This window comes from Lipomyces oligophaga (genome assembly GCF_038497815.1).
Source record: "Lipomyces oligophaga strain CBS 7107 unplaced genomic scaffold V1516scaffold_2, whole genome shotgun sequence".
NCBI lineage: Eukaryota > Fungi > Ascomycota > Lipomycetes > Lipomycetales > Lipomycetaceae > Lipomyces > [Lipomyces] oligophaga.
In genome coordinates this window covers 1,874,933-1,893,194 of record NW_027117786.1, presented here as the reverse complement: position 1 = coordinate 1,893,194, position 18,262 = coordinate 1,874,933, and the positions used below count along the sequence as shown (strand labels likewise).

At 44.8% G+C, this 18,262-nt stretch overlaps 5 protein-coding genes and 1 non-coding gene across 6 annotated transcripts; 4 read left to right on the top strand and 2 right to left on the bottom strand.

The window, feature by feature from the left end:
* Window positions 1-804: 804 nt before the first annotated feature.
* Window positions 805-1,374, top strand: V1516DRAFT_620171 (uncharacterized protein; the record flags this gene model as incomplete). Its single annotated transcript, XM_066919477.1, has 1 exon — window positions 805-1,374. A coding segment is annotated over one exon (570 nt), but the record flags the coding sequence as incomplete, so codon positions are not given.
* Window positions 1,375-1,995: 621 nt separating this feature from the next.
* On the top strand, window positions 1,996-3,723 carry V1516DRAFT_648519 (peroxisomal membrane protein-domain-containing protein). The gene is made up of 3 exons (XM_066920218.1): window positions 1,996-2,527; window positions 2,585-3,574; window positions 3,634-3,723. Exons 1-3 carry the CDS (start codon window positions 2,122-2,124, stop codon window positions 3,645-3,647), a joined length of 1,410 nt encoding a protein of 469 aa, XP_066779386.1. The 5' UTR covers window positions 1,996-2,121; the 3' UTR covers window positions 3,648-3,723.
* V1516DRAFT_672099 (eukaryotic long-chain fatty acid CoA synthetase (LC-FACS)) lies at window positions 3,724-6,850 on the top strand. Its single transcript, XM_066921692.1, has 3 exons — window positions 3,724-4,825; window positions 4,885-5,050; window positions 5,108-6,850. The coding sequence occupies exons 1-3, from the start codon at window positions 4,220-4,222 to the stop codon at window positions 6,511-6,513; spliced, it is 2,178 nt and encodes a 725-aa protein (XP_066779385.1). The 5' UTR covers window positions 3,724-4,219; the 3' UTR covers window positions 6,514-6,850.
* Window positions 6,851-9,855, top strand: V1516DRAFT_672096 (Dolichyl-phosphate-mannose-protein mannosyltransferase-domain-containing protein). Its single transcript, XM_066921691.1, has 4 exons — window positions 6,851-7,314; window positions 7,367-7,766; window positions 7,844-8,018; window positions 8,072-9,855. Exons 1-4 carry the CDS (start codon window positions 7,195-7,197, stop codon window positions 9,567-9,569), a joined length of 2,193 nt encoding a protein of 730 aa, XP_066779384.1. The 5' UTR covers window positions 6,851-7,194; the 3' UTR covers window positions 9,570-9,855.
* Window positions 9,786-13,341, bottom strand: V1516DRAFT_224897 (uncharacterized protein). Its single transcript, XM_066918767.1, has one exon. It carries the CDS (start codon window positions 13,123-13,125, stop codon window positions 10,003-10,005), a length of 3,123 nt encoding a protein of 1,040 aa, XP_066779383.1. The 5' UTR covers window positions 13,126-13,341; the 3' UTR covers window positions 9,786-10,002.
* A 3,513-nt stretch (window positions 13,342-16,854) lies between these two features.
* Window positions 16,855-16,928, bottom strand: V1516DRAFT_t16. The gene has a single exon. It is a non-coding gene; the product is annotated as a tRNA-Asn (tRNA).
* Window positions 16,929-18,262: the final 1,334 nt, after the last annotated feature.

The following is an 18,262-nucleotide window of genomic DNA, read 5'->3' as shown; positions in this document are numbered from 1 at the left end:
TACTCTCGGATGTGCGTGTCTTTGACCTCTGTCTTTCCTATTCGGGCCTGCTGGAGGACAGCGCCGCACATCTACCGAGAGATCGCTGGACCGCAAATTAGCGGTCATTCAAGGCCGACAAAAGCTCCTGTTTTGTTCAGCTAATTTGCAAACCGCGTCACGATGAAAAGAAAACTTATGAAACGTGCTCGCACAGATTGCAGGAAGCCGAAAATTTTTTTCTTTTTTTGGCCGGCTTACGCTCGAAATAGCAGCATTAGCGTACTAACATGATATCCTTAGAGATGGATGAGAGCAATGCATATAGACTCGTTCTTCGAGTTTTGCATGGGTAAATACCACACATATTTCACGCAAGTTCCCGACCCGTCCGCACCACAGCCCGCTGTTAGGGATGGCGTTCCCACTGAAGAGGACCTGGTCCTTCGTGCCCTGTTACCCAGAAACAGATACCAGCGCCGCTCTTCTCAGCAGCGTGGACAAGTAGCATCATCTTCTCCTTTACCAGAGTCGGCTGGTCTGGGTTCGCAGGTCCAGGTCGAGGGAGTTGCTGGCGCTCGTCAGCATCCAGGATCTTTACTCTCTCGCTCGAATTCAGATCAAGATACTGCTTCCTCAACTCTATCGCCCTCGACGCTGAAAGAGAGCGAATCGCAGGTATGTAATTTCAGTTGTAATTCATATTTTAACTCACCGATCACTAACTGTTTACACTAGATTTCCTATGATACCTCGGAAAGTCAAAATGTGGACCGCTCCTCAGGCAATACTGGCACTTCTGTTCTGACTCAAAGTCCGCTTCTCTCTTCCTCCACAATAGCCGATAGTCGATTGACTAGTAGCACTTCCTCTTCTCCGACAAATATTGTCGCGGGAACCAAACGAAGAAAGCGGCATGGTCCCGCAGTTTCTTCGGCCTGGATCAGTCAAGATCCGACCGGACGAGGAAGACCTCCAAACGCTCAAACTTCGATAAGCTCAATGCCTTTACAGTTACAGCGTGAGGGCGATGATGCGGAACTAGCGGTTGTCCAAAAGCTCGAAGAGAAATTTGTGAATTTTGGAGTTCCTGATCATCACGCACGAGAAGTTGCAACACAATTAGTTCGTAATATTCGAGCTGGTATGAGAGTCGGAAACAGCGTGAGTACGAGTTCGACGTTTAGTAACATTTTTGGCGGTCTGGAAGGAATTGATGATATCGAGTTTGAAGTCATGCAGGAGCCGGAACCTTTCGACGACGGTGACGAGGACGGTGGTTCAGAGACAACCATATATCTGATTGGATGGAAGACCATGATCGGGGGAATCTCTGCAAGATTCGATTATCGCGCTATTGTTGGCGGGTCTTCCAAACCACAGGGGTCGCCCTAAATACGGAATGCGGTGATGAAAACTTTTTGACTATTTCTGATAGAACATAGCAAGCAAATTTTTGAACAGATGGTCGATGCCTATCGCACCATGTGTGAGCAATATGACCTAGATAAAGGTCTATACCTCTGTCACTATTAGCAGTAGCAGGTCCGCCTGTAAGCCGCCGTAGTGCAAGAGATCCGTACATAAGTGAGTTGGCCAGACATTTCTGGTCGTTGTATATACAATTGTATATATTTGGGATGATGTATAATGATTGCGAGATGCGAAATTCTGATTTCTGGTTTTGATTGTTCTGGTTATTTTGTTTTTTTATGTATATGTTTAGAGGGTGATCGACTCTTAGCAGTCGTTCGTCAGGACTATTCTGTCGCGCTCTCAGAAAGTGTTAGTATGACAAGAGCTGTATATTGGGAGTTAAGGTGGCGACAAAAGTGTTTAGTATGTGTACATTTATCGATAGATCCGCTTTGAGCGGACTGATCTTTTGTATTTATTGTATTATAACTGCTTCATTTTTATATTATCTATTATCGTAATTTTTGTAGTAATGGTCGTGATTTGAATGGTTGATTTACAGCTTAGGACTACACCTGCGGGAGAGTGCCATCTGTCCATACGCTAATGAGCGGCGAGGCATGTGATGAGCCCGCGTTAGAGTTTCGTTGAAATCAGTTGAGACCACTCAAGTTATATTTTAAACAACCAGTTTAGATAGACAATTAGTTATAGAAAGTGCTAACTATGGTCAAATCAGACTTGGAGATCCCACCTTCTCCTCCCTCAGAGAATACTAGCATCAATTCTAGAGATCCAGCTGCTTTGTCTAAAGTAACACCGATGCCACTATCTACCCCGCTGGAGAGCCAGACAAACGCAGAATCCAGAACTCTCAAACAGGGTAGTTTCACAACCATTGGACATGGCCCGTCGAATAAATTCGTGCTGAGCCCTCCTCCATCGGATGATTCTAAAGATAATGACACTTCAGACGAGCCGAAGAAAACTAACTCGGGAGGATGGCTAGGGGCTTATGAGTCCTTCTTGCTACACAATGCAGGCCAAATATCAAGTGTTGAAAGCACGTTACAACATCTGTGCTTTTTGTTTCCAGGAAAATTCAAAGACGCGGAGGTTGTTTCCGAAGTCGGTAAGCTAATCTTGCTTGCGATTTGATTGCAACAGTGACTAATTAAGCCAACGTTAGTATATGCTACATTGGGTATTCTGGGGATGTATCATGATACGATACTGATTCGATCTGCCATGTCCGATAAAGTATCAGAGTATAAACCGACATTACATACTAGATATACAAGGCATTATATTAGTCAAAGTTCACTATATAGACGGTTAGCCTATATTCTTGCATGCATCCAAAAAGTTGAATTGCTATGCGAAATTCTAGCTCGCAGAAAAGGTGGTCGAAGTGCCCAGCAAGCAACAGTCCTAGGCATTGAAAGTACCAAGGCTATGTTGAGATTGCTTTTGTTGAGGACAACGAAATATCGAACTGTACCTATCCAGACAGTTCCAGAACGAGATGTAGATCCAGACAGTATTGGAAAATTTAGTTCGTCTGTATCTCCAACGGCGAACGGCGAATTAGACTGGGTGATGCCTCGAACAGGACGGAAAATGCCTCAGATTTCTCTTGTAAATTCATCTGCTACAGAAACAGACATTGGCGAGTTCCTGACCAGGCGGGTGCTCCAGCCTGAAGATGTTGCACCAGGACCAAGCCTAATGCACATATTATCTACGGATGGTCGGATGAAGGAGACGCTTTACATCCTTCGACCACTGATTTATGCTATGTTGAGTTTTGGAACTAACCGTGTGTTAGAGTCGCATCAACACAAATTGAATATTAGTGCAAGATCAAAACAATTCATTGAATGGCTACCTTGGATTGTCGGATTCGCCCTAGAATGGTCGTGTCGAGATGGTTTTTCAGATGGTTTGGACTACAGCAGTTCGGGTGAGCGTGAACGGCCTACCGGCCTCGAAAAGGAAGAGCTCAAAAGTCGGAATGAAAGTGTATGGAGATGGGCAGTCCGCGGAACATTCTACGAAAGATTTACGAAGCCTCTTATTGATGGACTTGTTCGCCGGACAGACAAAGTCCCTTTGCTGAACCTAGTCGGTCTCTATGTGGCTGACTATCAGTATCTGATGGAAACATACCACTTTGCTAGTAAGTTGCTACAATCCCCTTTTGATGAACTTTCAGTATCATAAATCTTACTCCTACAGCATCTACAATGTGACATCCAGAAATCTCCCCCGACATCTAGTAGGTTAGGTTATAATAGACCCAGCTTTCGATTAGTAATAATTACCACGTTCATCGGATCAACATGACGTAGATTTTCCTCGTTGCCGTCTCCACGCGCTCCGGTTGTCGGTCTCTTGGAAGCGTAGATCCCGTTTTTTCGCGGGGTCTTCAAACTGTATCCACTTCATCCCCGCAGCTAGTTCAACCGAGGCCAAACAAGGACCTCTGGCTCCACCTGCTGGCAGCCGAGTATACTACTGTGCCTTGGCTCTCTCGCACGGTAGGCTGACAAATTTAATGGGTCTAGTGTTACGGTCACGTTCGCTAAATGCCCCGCTCGCATCGCTGAGCCCGGAAACTATCGTCGCTGGCGTCCCTGGGAGAAAGGCAGATTAGTACAAATTGGCTACTCCTGCATCGGATGTGTTGCCAACTATTTCTACTGAGTAGAGACTTTCCGACTCCCGAAGCCAGCTCTTTTTCTCGCACAATTGCACTTCAACAATCTTCTAGATTCCTTAGATTTGCTTTTTCTCTCCCGGATTCCCTCAAGCTACTGCAATTATGTCTTTATCAGAATTCGTAAAGGTAACCTCGCCTGATCTCGTCGGACCGAAGTCGGTTTTCCCTGCTGACAGTCCGATCCCGACAATGTTTGACATCGTCCGCGTTGAAGCTGGGAAGGGTAATCCCCAGGCATTGCCTATTCCAGGTTCACAAGAGAAAGGATACTCACCCATCTATCGCAACGCTGCCTCTCTTGACGGGCCGATCGAACGACTTCATCCAGCCATAGGGACTATGTACGATGCCTTTGAAAACACCGTCCGAAATTTTACAGATTCAAAGTGCTTGGGTCATAGAGAATACATGCCTCAGTACAAGAAGTGGAGCCATTATATTTGGGAGACGTATGGTCAGGTTGCTGAGCGCCGAACAGATTTTGGTAGTGGCCTCGTCAAGCTTGCCCGTGACGTTGTTGGCATGGCTGATCCTCAGAAATTTCCGGTCGCAATTTATTCACCTAATCGGCCAGAATGGGTTATCACTGATCTTGCTTGTCATGCATACAACCTTTATGGTGTCACGCTTTACGACAGTCTCGGACCTGAGTCTAGCGAGTTCATCATGAACGTCACGGAGAGCCCGATTCTGGTGGCTTCATTAAGTGTGAGTACCCCCGATCAACCTTCTCTGACGTTCAGTTTTGCTCATTCACCCTCCTACAGAATATTCCTACCATTTTAGCAATTAAAAACAAGATTCCTCATCTCAAAGTGATTATTTGTATGGATGAACTAGAATCGAATCATGACGCTCCTGGTAGCACGAAGCGCCAACTTCTTCAGTCTTGGACAAAACTGCATGGTCTTCATCTCTACTCATTTTCGGAAGGTTCGTATATGGATAGTTGACATATAGTTTTGTAAAGTCTAACAGATAGCCATGCAGTGGAACAAATTGGTCGAGATGCTTTGATCCCACATAATCCCGCAACCCCCTCGGATCTAATTACAGTGAATTTCACATCCGGAACAACCGCGCTGCCAAAGGGAGTAGCTCTAACGCATGCAAACGCCGTCGCCGCTGTTTCTGGGCTGGCTATGCATATTAAGCTTGATAATCAAAAGGCGGCTATGAGATCGCTTAGTTATCTGCCGCTTGCTCATATCTATGAACGACTAAGTCTTTGCTTAGCACTGACTTTCGGTTCCGCTTATGCATTTTTTCACGGTGTCATCACAGAAGTGCTGGAAGACATTCAAGAAGTTCGTCCGGTGTTTTTTTCCTCCGTTCCTCGATTATTGAATCGAATAGAAGAAGGTATCCGTGCAAAGACAATTAGTGCACCCGGCCTCCCTGGAGCTATTTCACGAAGAGCTGTCTCTGCAAAGCTCCAGGACTTGGAAAATGGAGGATTTGGCCGTATAAAATTCTGGGACACTATTTGGTCTCGAAAAGTCCGCAAGAATATCGGTCTAGACGATCTGGAGGTTGTCGTTTCTGGATCTGCTCCTATTGCCATCTCTACTCATAAGTTTTTAAAAGCAGCTCTTGCTCGCCCTGTGCTTCAAGGTTATGGTCTGACGGAGTCATTTGCATTTGGACTGATTGGCCAGTTTGGCGATCCTTCGACAGGCCATTGCGGACCGCCTACTGTTTCAACAGAGCTTCGTTTGAAGGATGTTCCTGAGATGAACTATTTTTCTACGGATAAGCCGTACGCTCGTGGAGAGTTGCAGCTGAAAGGACCGATGATCTTTAAAGGCTATCTTAAGGATCCACAAAAGACAGCTGAAGCTTTTGATGGCGAATGGTTTTCAACTGGAGATGTTGCTATGATCGATGATTTAGGACGTGTTGCGATCATTGATAGAGTTAAGAATTTCTTCAAACTGGCACAGGGAGAATATGTTTCGCCCGAACCGATTGAGAATTATTATCTAGCTGGATGCGACCAAATTTCTCAAAGCTTTGTGACAGGTGACTCTGTTCAGAATTTTATTGTTGGTATTTTTGGTATCAATCCGGAAACTTTTGCTCCATTTGCTTCCAAGGTCCTCAAGCGACCGATTTCGCCTACTGATCTACATCAGTTAGCTGAAGCAGGTAACGATAAAGCTGTTCGTTTAGCGCTGATGAAAGAGATTGATCGCATTGGAATACAGGCAAAATTGAAAGGATTTGAGCGTGTGAGAAATTTCGTCTTGAAAGTTGAGCCTTTTACCATCGAGAATGATCTATTAACTCCGACAATGAAGACTAAACGACCACAGGCGGTAAAATATTATAGCAGGGATATTGAGAATATGTATGCAGAAGGTGAATTACTCCCTGCTCCAAAGGCAAAGCTGTAGATTGAATGCAACAGGAATTATCGTTTTGAATCGAGTGAGACTAATTTCATAATAAAATTTAATTTAAATGCGGATTTTTCTTCAGCAGCTCCTTTAATCATAGCCTACATATATCCGGAATGAATAGATAATGTCTGTTTGCAATCTCATAAGATAAATAGTCCTATTACAAGTACAATCGGGAATAGCTTAATTAGGGCATTTCATTCACGGTTCATTCACGAGCGCGTCACGAGCGCGTCAAGGGAAGTCCACAAGCCCCATTGAACGTCGCGTTAAGGATGAACTCAAACAGAGGCTTAGGTGGCCGAAGTCGCGAATGGTTCTAAAAAAGGGTTTGCGTTTTTGAAAATAATCATAGCAGGACAAGCTATACGTCCGAGAGACGCGTTGACACCAGAAGAAAGTAGATTGGACGGTCAATTGCGCCTTTTTCAGGGTGTTTTTTTTTGTTTCGGATTTTGTTTTAATTCTAAGTTCTGCACAAAGGTGAGTTGAAGGGCAAGCCGATTAGAATGGGATCTGCGAGACATATCTGGATGTGGGCCTATCAAGCTGATCTGGATCCGATCCAGGCGTTCTTTGTGCGAAATTGCTGAATATTGTGTTACGGTACAGGACTGATTAATTAGTTTTGGCGAACATATTGGACTCTGAACCATAAGAGCAGAAGAATCCACGATGGCTGAAACGAGACTGAGGAAGCGCAAAGGAGGCAATGTGGTATCGGCTCCCATAGATCCACCGCTCGACAACGAGCCTGACGAGACAAAATACAGCGGTCGATACGAAGAGGACGAAGTGAGTCATACTGCCCTGACAAATGGAACTTGCGCTAATTGTGTTGTTATAGATCACTTGGGAAAGTTTTGAAAAAGTGTTTGGTCCTCTGCTGTTCACAGTCCTCTCGTTTTTAACACGGATGTACAAAATTGGAATTTCGGATATTGTTACATGGGATGAGGCTCATTTCGGAAAATTTGGCTCTCATTATATCAAACGAGAATTTTATTTTGATGTTCATCCTCCTCTTGGTAAAATGCTGGTCGGACTTTCTGGTTATCTGTGTGGATACAATGGATCATTTGATTTCGCTTCTGGAGTACATTATCCGGCAGAGGTGAACTATACTTTTATGCGTGTTTTTAACGCGACTTTCGGAGCGTTGTGTGTTCCTGTCGCTTATTTCACGGCGAAAAGTTTGAATTTGTCCAACTGGGCCACTTGGTTGGTAGCCTTGATGGTGTTGTGTGGTAAGTTTTGTTTTGCGAATTTTTGGTTTCATAAGCCAAATATCCTCCTTTGTTTATATACTGATATAATTATGTAGAAAATTCCTATGCTACAATTTCGCGATTCATTTTACTTGATTCTATGCTCATGTTCTTCACATTTACTACTTTTCTCGGTCTGGCTCAGTTTCACCGGTACAGCAAGACACCGTTTACATTAAAGTGGTGGTACTGGTTGTTATTTACCGGTCTAAATATTGGCTGCGTTACTAGGTACGCTGGATCATTAAGATATCTTTTAAAATCATTATCATCTAACCATACAGTGTGAAATGGGTTGGTATGTTGACGACTGCTTTGGTTGGATTCTACACGATTTATGAATTATGGAACATGTTTGGTGACATCAACATGCCATTTTTCACATATATGAAACATTGGATTGCTCGGATCATTGCGCTGATCGTTCTGCCCACTCTGATTTATATGCTGATGTTTAAAATTCACTTTCTGATTCTGGAAAATAGCGGCCCTGGAGACGCGCAGATGTCGTCTTTGTTCCAGGCAAATTTAAGGAATTCGCCGCTGACAAAGGGGCCCATTGATGTAGCCATTGGGTCTCAAGTTACGATTAAGAACATGGCGTATGGAGGGGGATTGCTGCACTCACATGTACAGACTTATCCAGAAGGATCCGAGCAACAGCAGGTTACGTGCTATCACCACAAGGATTCTAATAACGATTGGATATTCCATCCTATTCGGGAAGATCCGCCATACGATCCAGAAGGAGAGCTGCAGTTTGTTAAGAACGGCGATGTGGTTCGCTTGGTTCACGCGATGACTGGCCGCAATTTGCATTCTCACAATGTCCCAGCACCTGTATCGAAAGAGTTTTACGAGGTGTCGTGTTATGGTAACATGACAGTTGGGGATAGTAAAGATAATTGGATTGTGGAAGTTGTGAAGGATGCGACACATAAAGACAAAATGGTTCATGCGTTGACCTCCACATTACGGTTTAGACACCAGCAATTAGGTTGCTATCTTCGAGCAGCGAATGTTGCATTACCACAATGGGGGTTCAAGCAGGTTGAGGTCACTTGTGACAAAGACTCGAGACCCTGGGACAGATTTTCGCATTGGAACGTCGAACAGCACACTAACGAGCGATTGCCCGAGCCCACTGATTCCAAGGCGTACCGATCACCGTTTCTACGGGATTTCATCCACCTGAATGTGGCTATGATGACTTCCAACAATGCGCTCATTCCCGACCCGGACAAACGAGATGATCTTGCGTCGCGGCCATGGCAATGGCCAATTTTGAATGTCGGTCTGCGCATGTGCGGATGGGCCAGCGATATATACAAATATTACTTACTAGGCAATCCAATCAATGTATGGAGCTCTACTGCATCTGTGGTCATACTTGCAGGCATAGCGTTTGTATATCTATGTAGATGGCAACGCCACTACAAAGACTGGACGGTGGACGACTTAAACTTCTTTCTCTACTCGGGTATAATGCCTGCGATCGGCTGGGGTCTGCACTATATCCCTTTCATGACCATGGCCCGTGTAACTTACGTTCATCATTATCTTCCAGCGCTCTACTTTTCAATCATCACCTTCGGTTTCCTTGTCGACTTTACCACTCGCCGATGGGGTTCTGCATTTCCATATCTCCGGCCCATTGTCTATCTATCTCTGTATTCAATCATCATTAGCGTTTTTCTTCTTTTCAGCCCGATTTCGTTTGGCATGATTGGTAACCATGAAGATTTTCAGTATCTCAATTGGCTATCATCTTGGACTATATAGAGAGAAAAAAAGTCGATGGATTAGTACGATTTGTATGTACGTTATCTTCTGGTTGCCTCTTAAAATTTGAATTTTTCAATTTAAGAAGATGGTGACAAAGAACACAATGAATATCCGCTGTTTCAAAAATCAAACTATAATTATTTTTATTAAGAATTAAACACATTATTTATAATATAAAATCGTAATAGTTTCAGCCCGACTTTTGTGGTCTCGTTGTGTTCACAGCCCAATCCAAATTACACAAAAATAATAATAGTAATAGTGACAATAATGAAACCAAAAGCCAAAAACCAAAAACCAAAACCAAAACCAAAATAAACAAACATTAAATATTAGAAAATTAAATAAAATCCTCTCCAGCAAATCGAAAACAAAATTCAGTGCTTGGGCAAAATGAATGAAATCTTTAGAAGCCAGGCTGTACAACTGTCTACATGACTTTCTCCATTCGGCCAACAAGTGCTACACTACCCTCATACTCGTGCCACATTCCTCTCCAAGCCCGACCAAGCAATTTCATACAACGCAGACAAAAGTCAAGATCGCTTTTACTAAGATCTTTTCCTTTATTGGAAGAATTCGACGTCGAGAGCCCCGTCAGAGTATTTACCGAACTCGAGGGAGAGCTCGCCATAAGCGATTCACTATTTGACACAGGGTTGAGTGCACTTGGACTAGCATCAGGCTTAACAACTGGTGTACGTCCGGAGTGTGAACACATCACAACCGATGAATTTCGTGGGAGGTTACGTATACTTCCCTTGGGCGATGTAGTTGATTTGATGGCCGTAGAACTGGCTGTAGTACCGCTACTATTGTCCGGAGCTGTCGGAAACGGTCCTTGCGGTGGTAAATTGGAAAGCGAAGCAGCCGTGTTAGCCAGGTCTCCGAGAATCGACTTGATGCTTGGTAGTTGAACACCATCCAAAACAATCTTACTCGCAATAATAGGAATACATAATCCAAGACTGAATGCCATAAACGGACCCATCTTCCACGTCGCGTTATCTTCTCGACCGCCACCTGATTCTACTAGTGACCGAAGCATATCCAAAATTGCACAGGCCGCATTTGCAAGCTCATCAAAACTGCGTGTACTCTCTGGAGAAGCGTCTGTAGCGCGCACTCGGGCAATCGGATTCTCAGTATATGTAACTGGATTTTCGGCATACGAAGCAAGACATTCGTACGGAGTTGGCAGTACAACAAATACCAATCTTTCCCGAGCACGGAATCGATGTAAAAGAATCAATGTTGTCCATATAATCGCATGCGTGAAAAATAAATTCATATGAATCTGCCCAGAGCCGACAATATACATATCGATTCTCTCCAGAAGTAAATGCACTTTCCGTGTACTCTCCTCCACAAATTCATCAGTCATATCATGAAGTCGTACAACAGTATCAGCAAGAATATGCAAACTTGCCAAACGAAAACAGGCAGAGTTGAAAAACCACTTTCTCTTTCCAATCATTTGAGGATGTCGTGAACTAAACCCAGTAGAACTCGAATCAGACATATATAATGCATTGGCAAACTCATGGAACCCTGTAGATTTGTCATGCCACTCACATTTTCCCTCGTTATATACTACTTCGCAGCACGGAACATGAACTAAACCTGAGAAATTCTTTGGAATTGCCTGAGGTGTACTCCATACAGTAGCAGTAATAATTTGCTGTTCCCAAATCATATAATAAATACGACGGAAACATTCTCGATCAAGGAAAGAGGGTAGTAATTCCGCATGATCTTTAGCTGTCGGTAGTGGTGCCGATGAAGCAGACATTCTGGCATGAAGATAATGACCTTGACTGTCCGTTTCCACATCAATTAAATCCAATCGATGTGTCTCCACGATTGAAGATGCGAAAGTTAATAACTCCCGTGCGTGGTGACGATTACCATCATAAATGGCCGAAAAGGCCAACAACAAAAAAATTTTGAGCTTCTTAATTGGATGAGAAATCATAGCAATCCATTTTTCCGCACAATTTATCCAGTACATGGGTTCCGTTAGACTTGTAGGTGACGTCCCTGCATCCCGCATATTGGTTGAGGCAGCGACAGAAAGTAATGTTTCAGGTGCGACAAGCCGACAGGAAATTGCAAACATGGCTTGTAAGACTGCAGCATCGGCTTCAAAGTCCAAGGACTCCAAAAACTTCCTTTTTGGTAGCATAAACATGTATTCGGGATGGAACGAATCATAATAGACGTCGATCAGAAACACCACAATACGCAGGCTGGGTAACTGGCGAGAACGAAGTTGCTCTTCACTGATTCTGAACATCGAGATATCAGTCGAAGCCATAAGTGATGAGCTAGTTGTACTACGATTCAACGACCGTTCAGAGTCTGCATTTGTGGAAGCAACAGATTCGGTGTCCTTGATCGCAGGTAATCCTGTAGCAGCAGCAGCAGATGCTGCCGACGCGACCGCTGCCATGGCGGCAGTTCTCTGGCTCAAACGAATTTCATCAATTTGCTCCTGCAAAGAATTCAATCTGCGATCGATGGAACCTAAAATTGCTGAAAGGGAGCTATTGGGTGAGTCCGTAAGCTGCGGTGAATGTTGAGGGGGTGGCGGTATAGATGGCTGTTGAGAAGTCAACATCGCAGAAGGAACCGAAGGGATGGAAGGATCCAGAGGAAGCTGTTGAAGTGGAGAAATGGTAGGAAGAGAGTGCGGAATTAGAGAGGTTGGATCAGCTTGTACGGGTGGAGCAGATGGTGGCGGCTGGACGAGTGGTACAGCCTGTGTAGGACCGCTTAGAAAAAAAGAAGGGGCTGTAGGCATCAATCCAGACTGCGTAGGAAGTTGAGGTGGTCCAAGAGATGATGGAGGAGCAAGAAGAGGATTAACGGGCGCTGGAGCAAATGGAGCGGAGACAGGTCTAGAGGGTTGAGTAAGCGCCGGAGCTGAAGGGGGAGGAATCGGAGTCACCACTGGAGGTGGAGGCGGTGGTACATGCTGCTGAGGTTGATGAACTGGAAGCGGATCACTCGTATAACGCAGCAAAGGCGCATGAAATTGAGGAGGTAAAGATCCAGGACCTGCAGTCGATTCTTGAGAAGCACCATTGGAAAGCGGAGACGGAGCCAACGAGACGGGTAACGGAGCAGAAGGAGTCTGCACTACTGACACTGGGGCCGAACTGGACGAAGGATCCTGATATAATCCATTCAAATCTCGTATAGTGGCGGCCAATCGTTTAGCAGGAGGCTCTAGCAGGTCGGAATTGGAAGCTGAGTTTGTAGACTGGACAGAGGAGGGAGCAGAGAGTGTGGATTGAGCAGGCAGAGAAGAAGGAATCTCCGCAGCAGCCGAATTCGATGAGGTAGTAATAGGCTCTGATTCGGGTGGAGCATTTTTCCGTCTTCGTTTACCTCCGCGGTGAGAAGGAACGAAGACGCACGGCACAGAGAGAGTTCTGCAGTTTCGGCAATCTTGGACACCTTCGCATTTGATTTTTCTTTCTCGACAAGAAAGACAAGCACGTCTGGAAACCGTCCTGACTTTGTGGTCAACAAATCGAGGTGGTGGCATCGCAGCGGGGACAAGAAATAAAACTGAACAGTAAACGAATAAATTAGTTTCGACGGTGAGTGACTTTGGCGGTAAGTCTGGACCAAAAGTTTCGACAGAATTCGCAGGAGAATTGCAACGCACAATAATCTAGAAACAGAATGACGATACAGAAGTAACGAGAAGGACTCGAGGGTCCCTTTCGCACCGAACTGTGTATACTTTAAGAATGTTTGCAAACAAGATACTTCGAAGAAACTCGGACGTAGGAATGTAGTGGGGAAGGCGACAAAATCAGTCTGAATACCGAACGGTGAACAAATAGAGCAGGTCGAAACAAACTACCGAGTAGCAAGCAAAGAAATTGACGAACTGACCAATACAGTCAGGTGGACAGAGACACACAAAAACATGAAGACCCGGCGGTCAAGACAAAGCGCGAAAGCGAAAGAAACTAAGTTGGAAATAGAGAAAGGTAATGAAGTTGAGGAACTATTTGGAGGAAGGGTACTTTACTGCCTACCAGTACTGCAGACAGTGGGAAGGGAGTTCTGCGGCGCTGGAGGCGGGTTGAGTTTGGTTTAGCTGCTCGTCGGTACTCGCTTTTGACTTGAGCGACGGGCGCGGACGGCGGGTGACCAGGCGGTCGACCAGCCAGCCAGCCAGCCAACACAGCAGTCCGCGAGAGCCAGCGGACTGAACTGAGCTGGCTGCAGCTCCTGCTATTGTTGTTGGTCGGACACACCGCAGAGCTGTGTGATGGTTTAGCTACTCGTACTCGTACTATAGCGATGGGCAGTGGATACGAGACGTTCGTTGCAACAGCTACAGCTACAGCGAATACGGCTATTTTCTGACTGGCGTGGGAACACATATGATTGCCGAAACATGAGACTTATCATAACGAAGTAGACAAATACACATAATTGTTTATACTACTAACTTCCTGGCCGTCCGCCGGGCAGTACGGAATGGGTAGACGGAGAAGAAGGAGACGGAGACGGGAGAAGGGACTCGAGACCTGCTAACTCCACTGTACGGTTATTCTCCCTGAGTGGCCGGCCCGGTCACCAAGCAACACCTTTCCAAATGAGCGAGGGATTACATCTAGATCGCCTTCATAGCACGTAGACACACCTTAATGGCATGGCGCTCCCCCTCTGCCCCCGAATCCAATCTAACTCTGCACCAGGCGCAGGTAAGCTCTTTCGGTCTGCGGACGTGTGGGCGCGCGCCCGCGCGCTACGAGTCATCGGAAAGACCACGAGGCGTCCAGAGGCAGCCACCACAAGTCTACAGAACTTCAAAGGGTGAGCGTCTTTAAACTTTTGTCGCGGAAATAGAAACAGAAATGTTGAAGTTCAAACGGAAACAGAAGAAGTCGGGTTACAGAAGAGCGCGCTGGAACTGGATAGTAAGAATTACTTTTCAGCTAGTGACAAGATCACTGCTACCAGTGCTCCACACTCAAGAAGTTCGATTTTCGGGAATTGCGACAGACAACCAAAGAGTGTAATCCACTCGAGATTCATAAGGTGTTCATGGTGCTGCAACCGGCAAAATTTGGCATAGATGCGAGACCAAAGAGCCCAAATAAGGCAGAGAACGTGGTTCTGCTATTCTTTGTGTAGACTATTATTCGTAACAACCGCTGACGGCCAAGTAAGAAAACTTTCCTCTCGAGAGTGTATTTCTTTACAGGACTTCTATACCCGAAGGGCGGCATTCTGCTCTAGTGCTCAGATCTTGGGGACGCTCGTGCTTCCCGGGAAATAACGTGCTCGTGCTGACTTGTGAACCAACCTCATTCGAACCACGAACGCTCTCTTCATTCGCCGAGGAATTCTGGCTCGGCTTCTGCATACGAACCTAAGTTGCTAGCCGACAGTTGTCTGTTGCAGTCTTATCTAATCGATAAGATAAACTGTAGGTCCTTTTATATAGAGAAGTGTACTTAAATACCATAAAGATGGTCGATTTCTACGCAATCAGTGCTAGCTATCGAGAGCATCTGTTTTCTTGCTATTATTTTTTGACGGCCAGACGCAGATTGAGTGGATGGTCCTCGAGCTCCATTATTACTTTTCGTATCGGCCGGCTACAGCTACGGCGGCCCCTGCAGTATGAACTAACTGGTTCATCTCCAACTTTCCTGTTCGTAATGTTTGTCAGCGATCCCACCTCTCAATTCTGTTTTGAGTTGGACTGTAAGGTTAGTGTGCACAAAAACAAAATAACTGAACTGGAGGAATTGGTTCACATATCGTCCGACTTCGTTGCCGGTTAACATTAGCAACGCTTGGGCGACCGCTTGCCCTCCCCTGTCCTCCAGTACTGAGTGTTCTTGCCTTTGACTCATCTACTGCATTTTGTCGAATAGCTGCACATACCTGGCCAACGATCTCCAGACTACTACTGGGCATTCGTAACGAAGCCGTCAAGATAAGTGAGTAATCTTAGTGCGCTATGTCGTGCTATTGCATCAAAACTAGATCACTTTTGCAGCTGAATGACGAATTTTAACCGGCCATTACCCGATAAACCTATTATTTCATGCCGTACGCTCAATTCACATACGCGTCAGACTAGTCTCCCTTGAATAAGCTGCGCTAGTTTCTTCTTCCTGTCCCTCTCCCTCCGCTTATTTTTATTTTGCGCGGTTCTCCCAGAAGGGAAACTAATGTTGCGGGTTCTGTTCTACACGGAAAGTTTGCAATGCTCTTATTGATAAGCTCAATAGCTCGACCGGTCGTTCCGGTTCAACAACAAGCGAGGATTCTTTTTCCCCACTAGCCGTGGTGAGAATGTTTGAAGACTACTCTTGGACTTTCCACAACCTCTTCTCCGCTACTCTCTACAGTGTTAACTCCACAGTCTCCGTAAGAGAGTTCGATTACGTTTGCCGCTTTCACAATACGTTTTTCAGATTAGATTATGTTCAGCAATTTCCTATGATATCTCAGTCTATGAGTTCTCAGTTCTAGTTCGCATGCCAATGACTAAAGTTACTAGTAGCCGTCTAGTCTTCCAGCACACTGAGGATGCGTAACATTATAAGCCCGCAACATGCCTCCATAGGCGCTAACTATTAAGGCTAACAATTGTGCTGTATATAAGCCAACTTTCTTCTGCCAGAACATTTCAGCTTGATCGAGGTTTCTTGCCGAGTGAGTCCTCTGATTGGACTCGCTGTAGATATAAACTAGCCTTTATCCATACTCAAAAGCTCCCACGTGCCCTCAAATCCCTCAAACCACAGTCTCAGTCTTGAACCTGAACCTGCAGTCTTCGTCCGGCTATCGATCAGCTTGACACTAGACCTAATACAGATCTTCCTTCTTACTTTAATCCAGTCAAGGGCTGCTAGTGTAAACTCTAATCTGCCGAATCTAGTTGTTCTCCGCAGCTCTTATTTTCTCGTATGACGCTCCATAAAAAAAGAATATCCGGGCATGAACCGGCATAAGGTGAGCTGCTAGCAACTGGAAAGGAAAGGAATGAGCCATTCAAAATTCAGGAACTCTACTATTTCCGGCCTCGGTTCTTCCGATAGCTTGTTCATCAAATATATTTCAAGAGCTACGGAGCATCCAAACTAATGCAGAAATTTGCTGAACAATTATGACTCGCACTCCTTCATTAATGTTTTCCAAATCCTAAAGTAGACTAATGAATTATTCCTCCGTCCGAACATTAATTAAAAAATTAATATAAACCAAGACTCTAGATATTCGTATTAAAAAAACTTTTCGACCAGGGAGAGGGTCGAACTCTCGATCTTATGATTAACAGTCATACGCCTTAACCAACTTGGCCACCCAGTCAAATTTCTGACTTCACTGTTCAAGTTTGATACTAGATTACTGAATTGATTGCGGCAAATTTGGATTGAAGCAAACAAACGCTACCATCTCTGTTAAGTAAGTACAGTACTTTACGAGACTTGAATTGCAGAGAGATTCTACGAGACAGCCTAAGAATACATGCCATAGACACATTGACAAGTTATCATACGGTCTGTAAAAAAGAAACTGGCTAATTTGTTATGAATAGTTGGAACGAAAGGTTTTTGAAAGATATAGCATGATGGATAGCATGAAATGCTAATAACCAATCCTGAATATCGAGAAGCTTGCTATTTTCGACAAGCCCAAATCACATATATATCGACAGGAGATGCCGTCCGGATTGAGTTGCCTAGTTTCCGTCGAGTAGTTATGAAACTTTGCCATCGCCGGAATCATCAATTAGGACTGATGAACGAACAAATAGAAGGGGCTAGTTTACAAGACGTGGGGAATACAGAGGCGGCTGCGCTTAGTCGAATTGCTGTTCAAAGTTATATATGTCCACAGGTTTATTTGCCATCTGGGGTGGGGGTCTACTAAAAGAGGAAACTGACCAGAGATTTTGCCAGCGTTACTAAAATTAAGGAAATAGTTTAAAAAAAATGCTTCACCTCTTAACGCCGTTCATCAATAGAAAATCTTATACTGCTCAAAGAGACAAAAGGGTAATTGAGCCTGTAGTTCTAATAGTTAACAAGTTTGCTGACCTAAACAGTGATGGAAGGGAAACTAGCAAAACATTGAACAGCTAGCTAGAGACTTGTCTGACAGACTGTGGGGGAGTGGCGTTGTGAGTCGCAACGAGACCCGCAATCTCTGTTCTGATGTACTGTTCGGGATGAGCAGGTGGGCCGTGTATGAGTGAGTCCTCAGTGGCTAAACGGCCTCATCAACATAGCCAGGGCGGGCGGAAAGTAGGCGTAGCAGTAGTTTCACAAGCTATTAGCCGGAGGGGAAATTTAACCCACTTATTTTCAGGGCAGATATTTCGGCGATAGAGCTACGTGAATTGGTACAAAAAGTTCCTTAGAAATTCGCTATGAATAGAAGGATCCAAACAGAATAAAGTGACATCAAACATAATTTACTCATACTTGCATTTATCCTAGATGCGTAATTTATGTTCGTAGAATATTATAACCTGTTTCAAATAAAAAGTCTCCAGAAGAGTCGCCCGCTATAGTGGCAGGGCTCACAAATGTTAATGGTGGGCCTGTGCAGGCTCAAGGGAAGGAGGCACTGTCTCCGGTGGGAACGGGATCTGAACAATGCCCTGTATTTGCCTCTTTCTCACAAGTATCCAAGTTTAG

Bases quoted from the DNA above. Each gene is read 5' to 3' on its own strand.
- V1516DRAFT_648519 (XM_066920218.1), top strand. From the start codon at position 2,122: ATGGTCAAATCAGACTTGGAGATCCCACCTTCTCCTCCCTCAGAGAAT. The intron at 2,528-2,584 runs GTAAGCTAATCT...AGCCAACGTTAG, and splicing joins GGAGGTTGTTTCCGAAGTCG to TATATGCTACATTGGGTATT.
- V1516DRAFT_672099 (XM_066921692.1), top strand. From the start codon at position 4,220: ATGTCTTTATCAGAATTCGTAAAGGTAACCTCGCCTGATCTCGTCGGA. The intron at 4,826-4,884 runs GTGAGTACCCCC...ACCCTCCTACAG, and splicing joins TTCTGGTGGCTTCATTAAGT to AATATTCCTACCATTTTAGC. The intron at 5,051-5,107 runs GTTCGTATATGG...ATAGCCATGCAG, and splicing joins TCTCTACTCATTTTCGGAAG to TGGAACAAATTGGTCGAGAT.
- V1516DRAFT_224897 (XM_066918767.1), bottom strand. From the start codon at position 13,125: ATGCCACCACCTCGATTTGTTGACCACAAAGTCAGGACGGTTTCCAGA.
- V1516DRAFT_672096 (XM_066921691.1), top strand. From the start codon at position 7,195: ATGGCTGAAACGAGACTGAGGAAGCGCAAAGGAGGCAATGTGGTATCG. The intron at 7,315-7,366 runs GTGAGTCATACT...GTGTTGTTATAG, and splicing joins GTCGATACGAAGAGGACGAA to ATCACTTGGGAAAGTTTTGA. The intron at 8,019-8,071 runs GTACGCTGGATC...CTAACCATACAG, and splicing joins AATATTGGCTGCGTTACTAG to TGTGAAATGGGTTGGTATGT.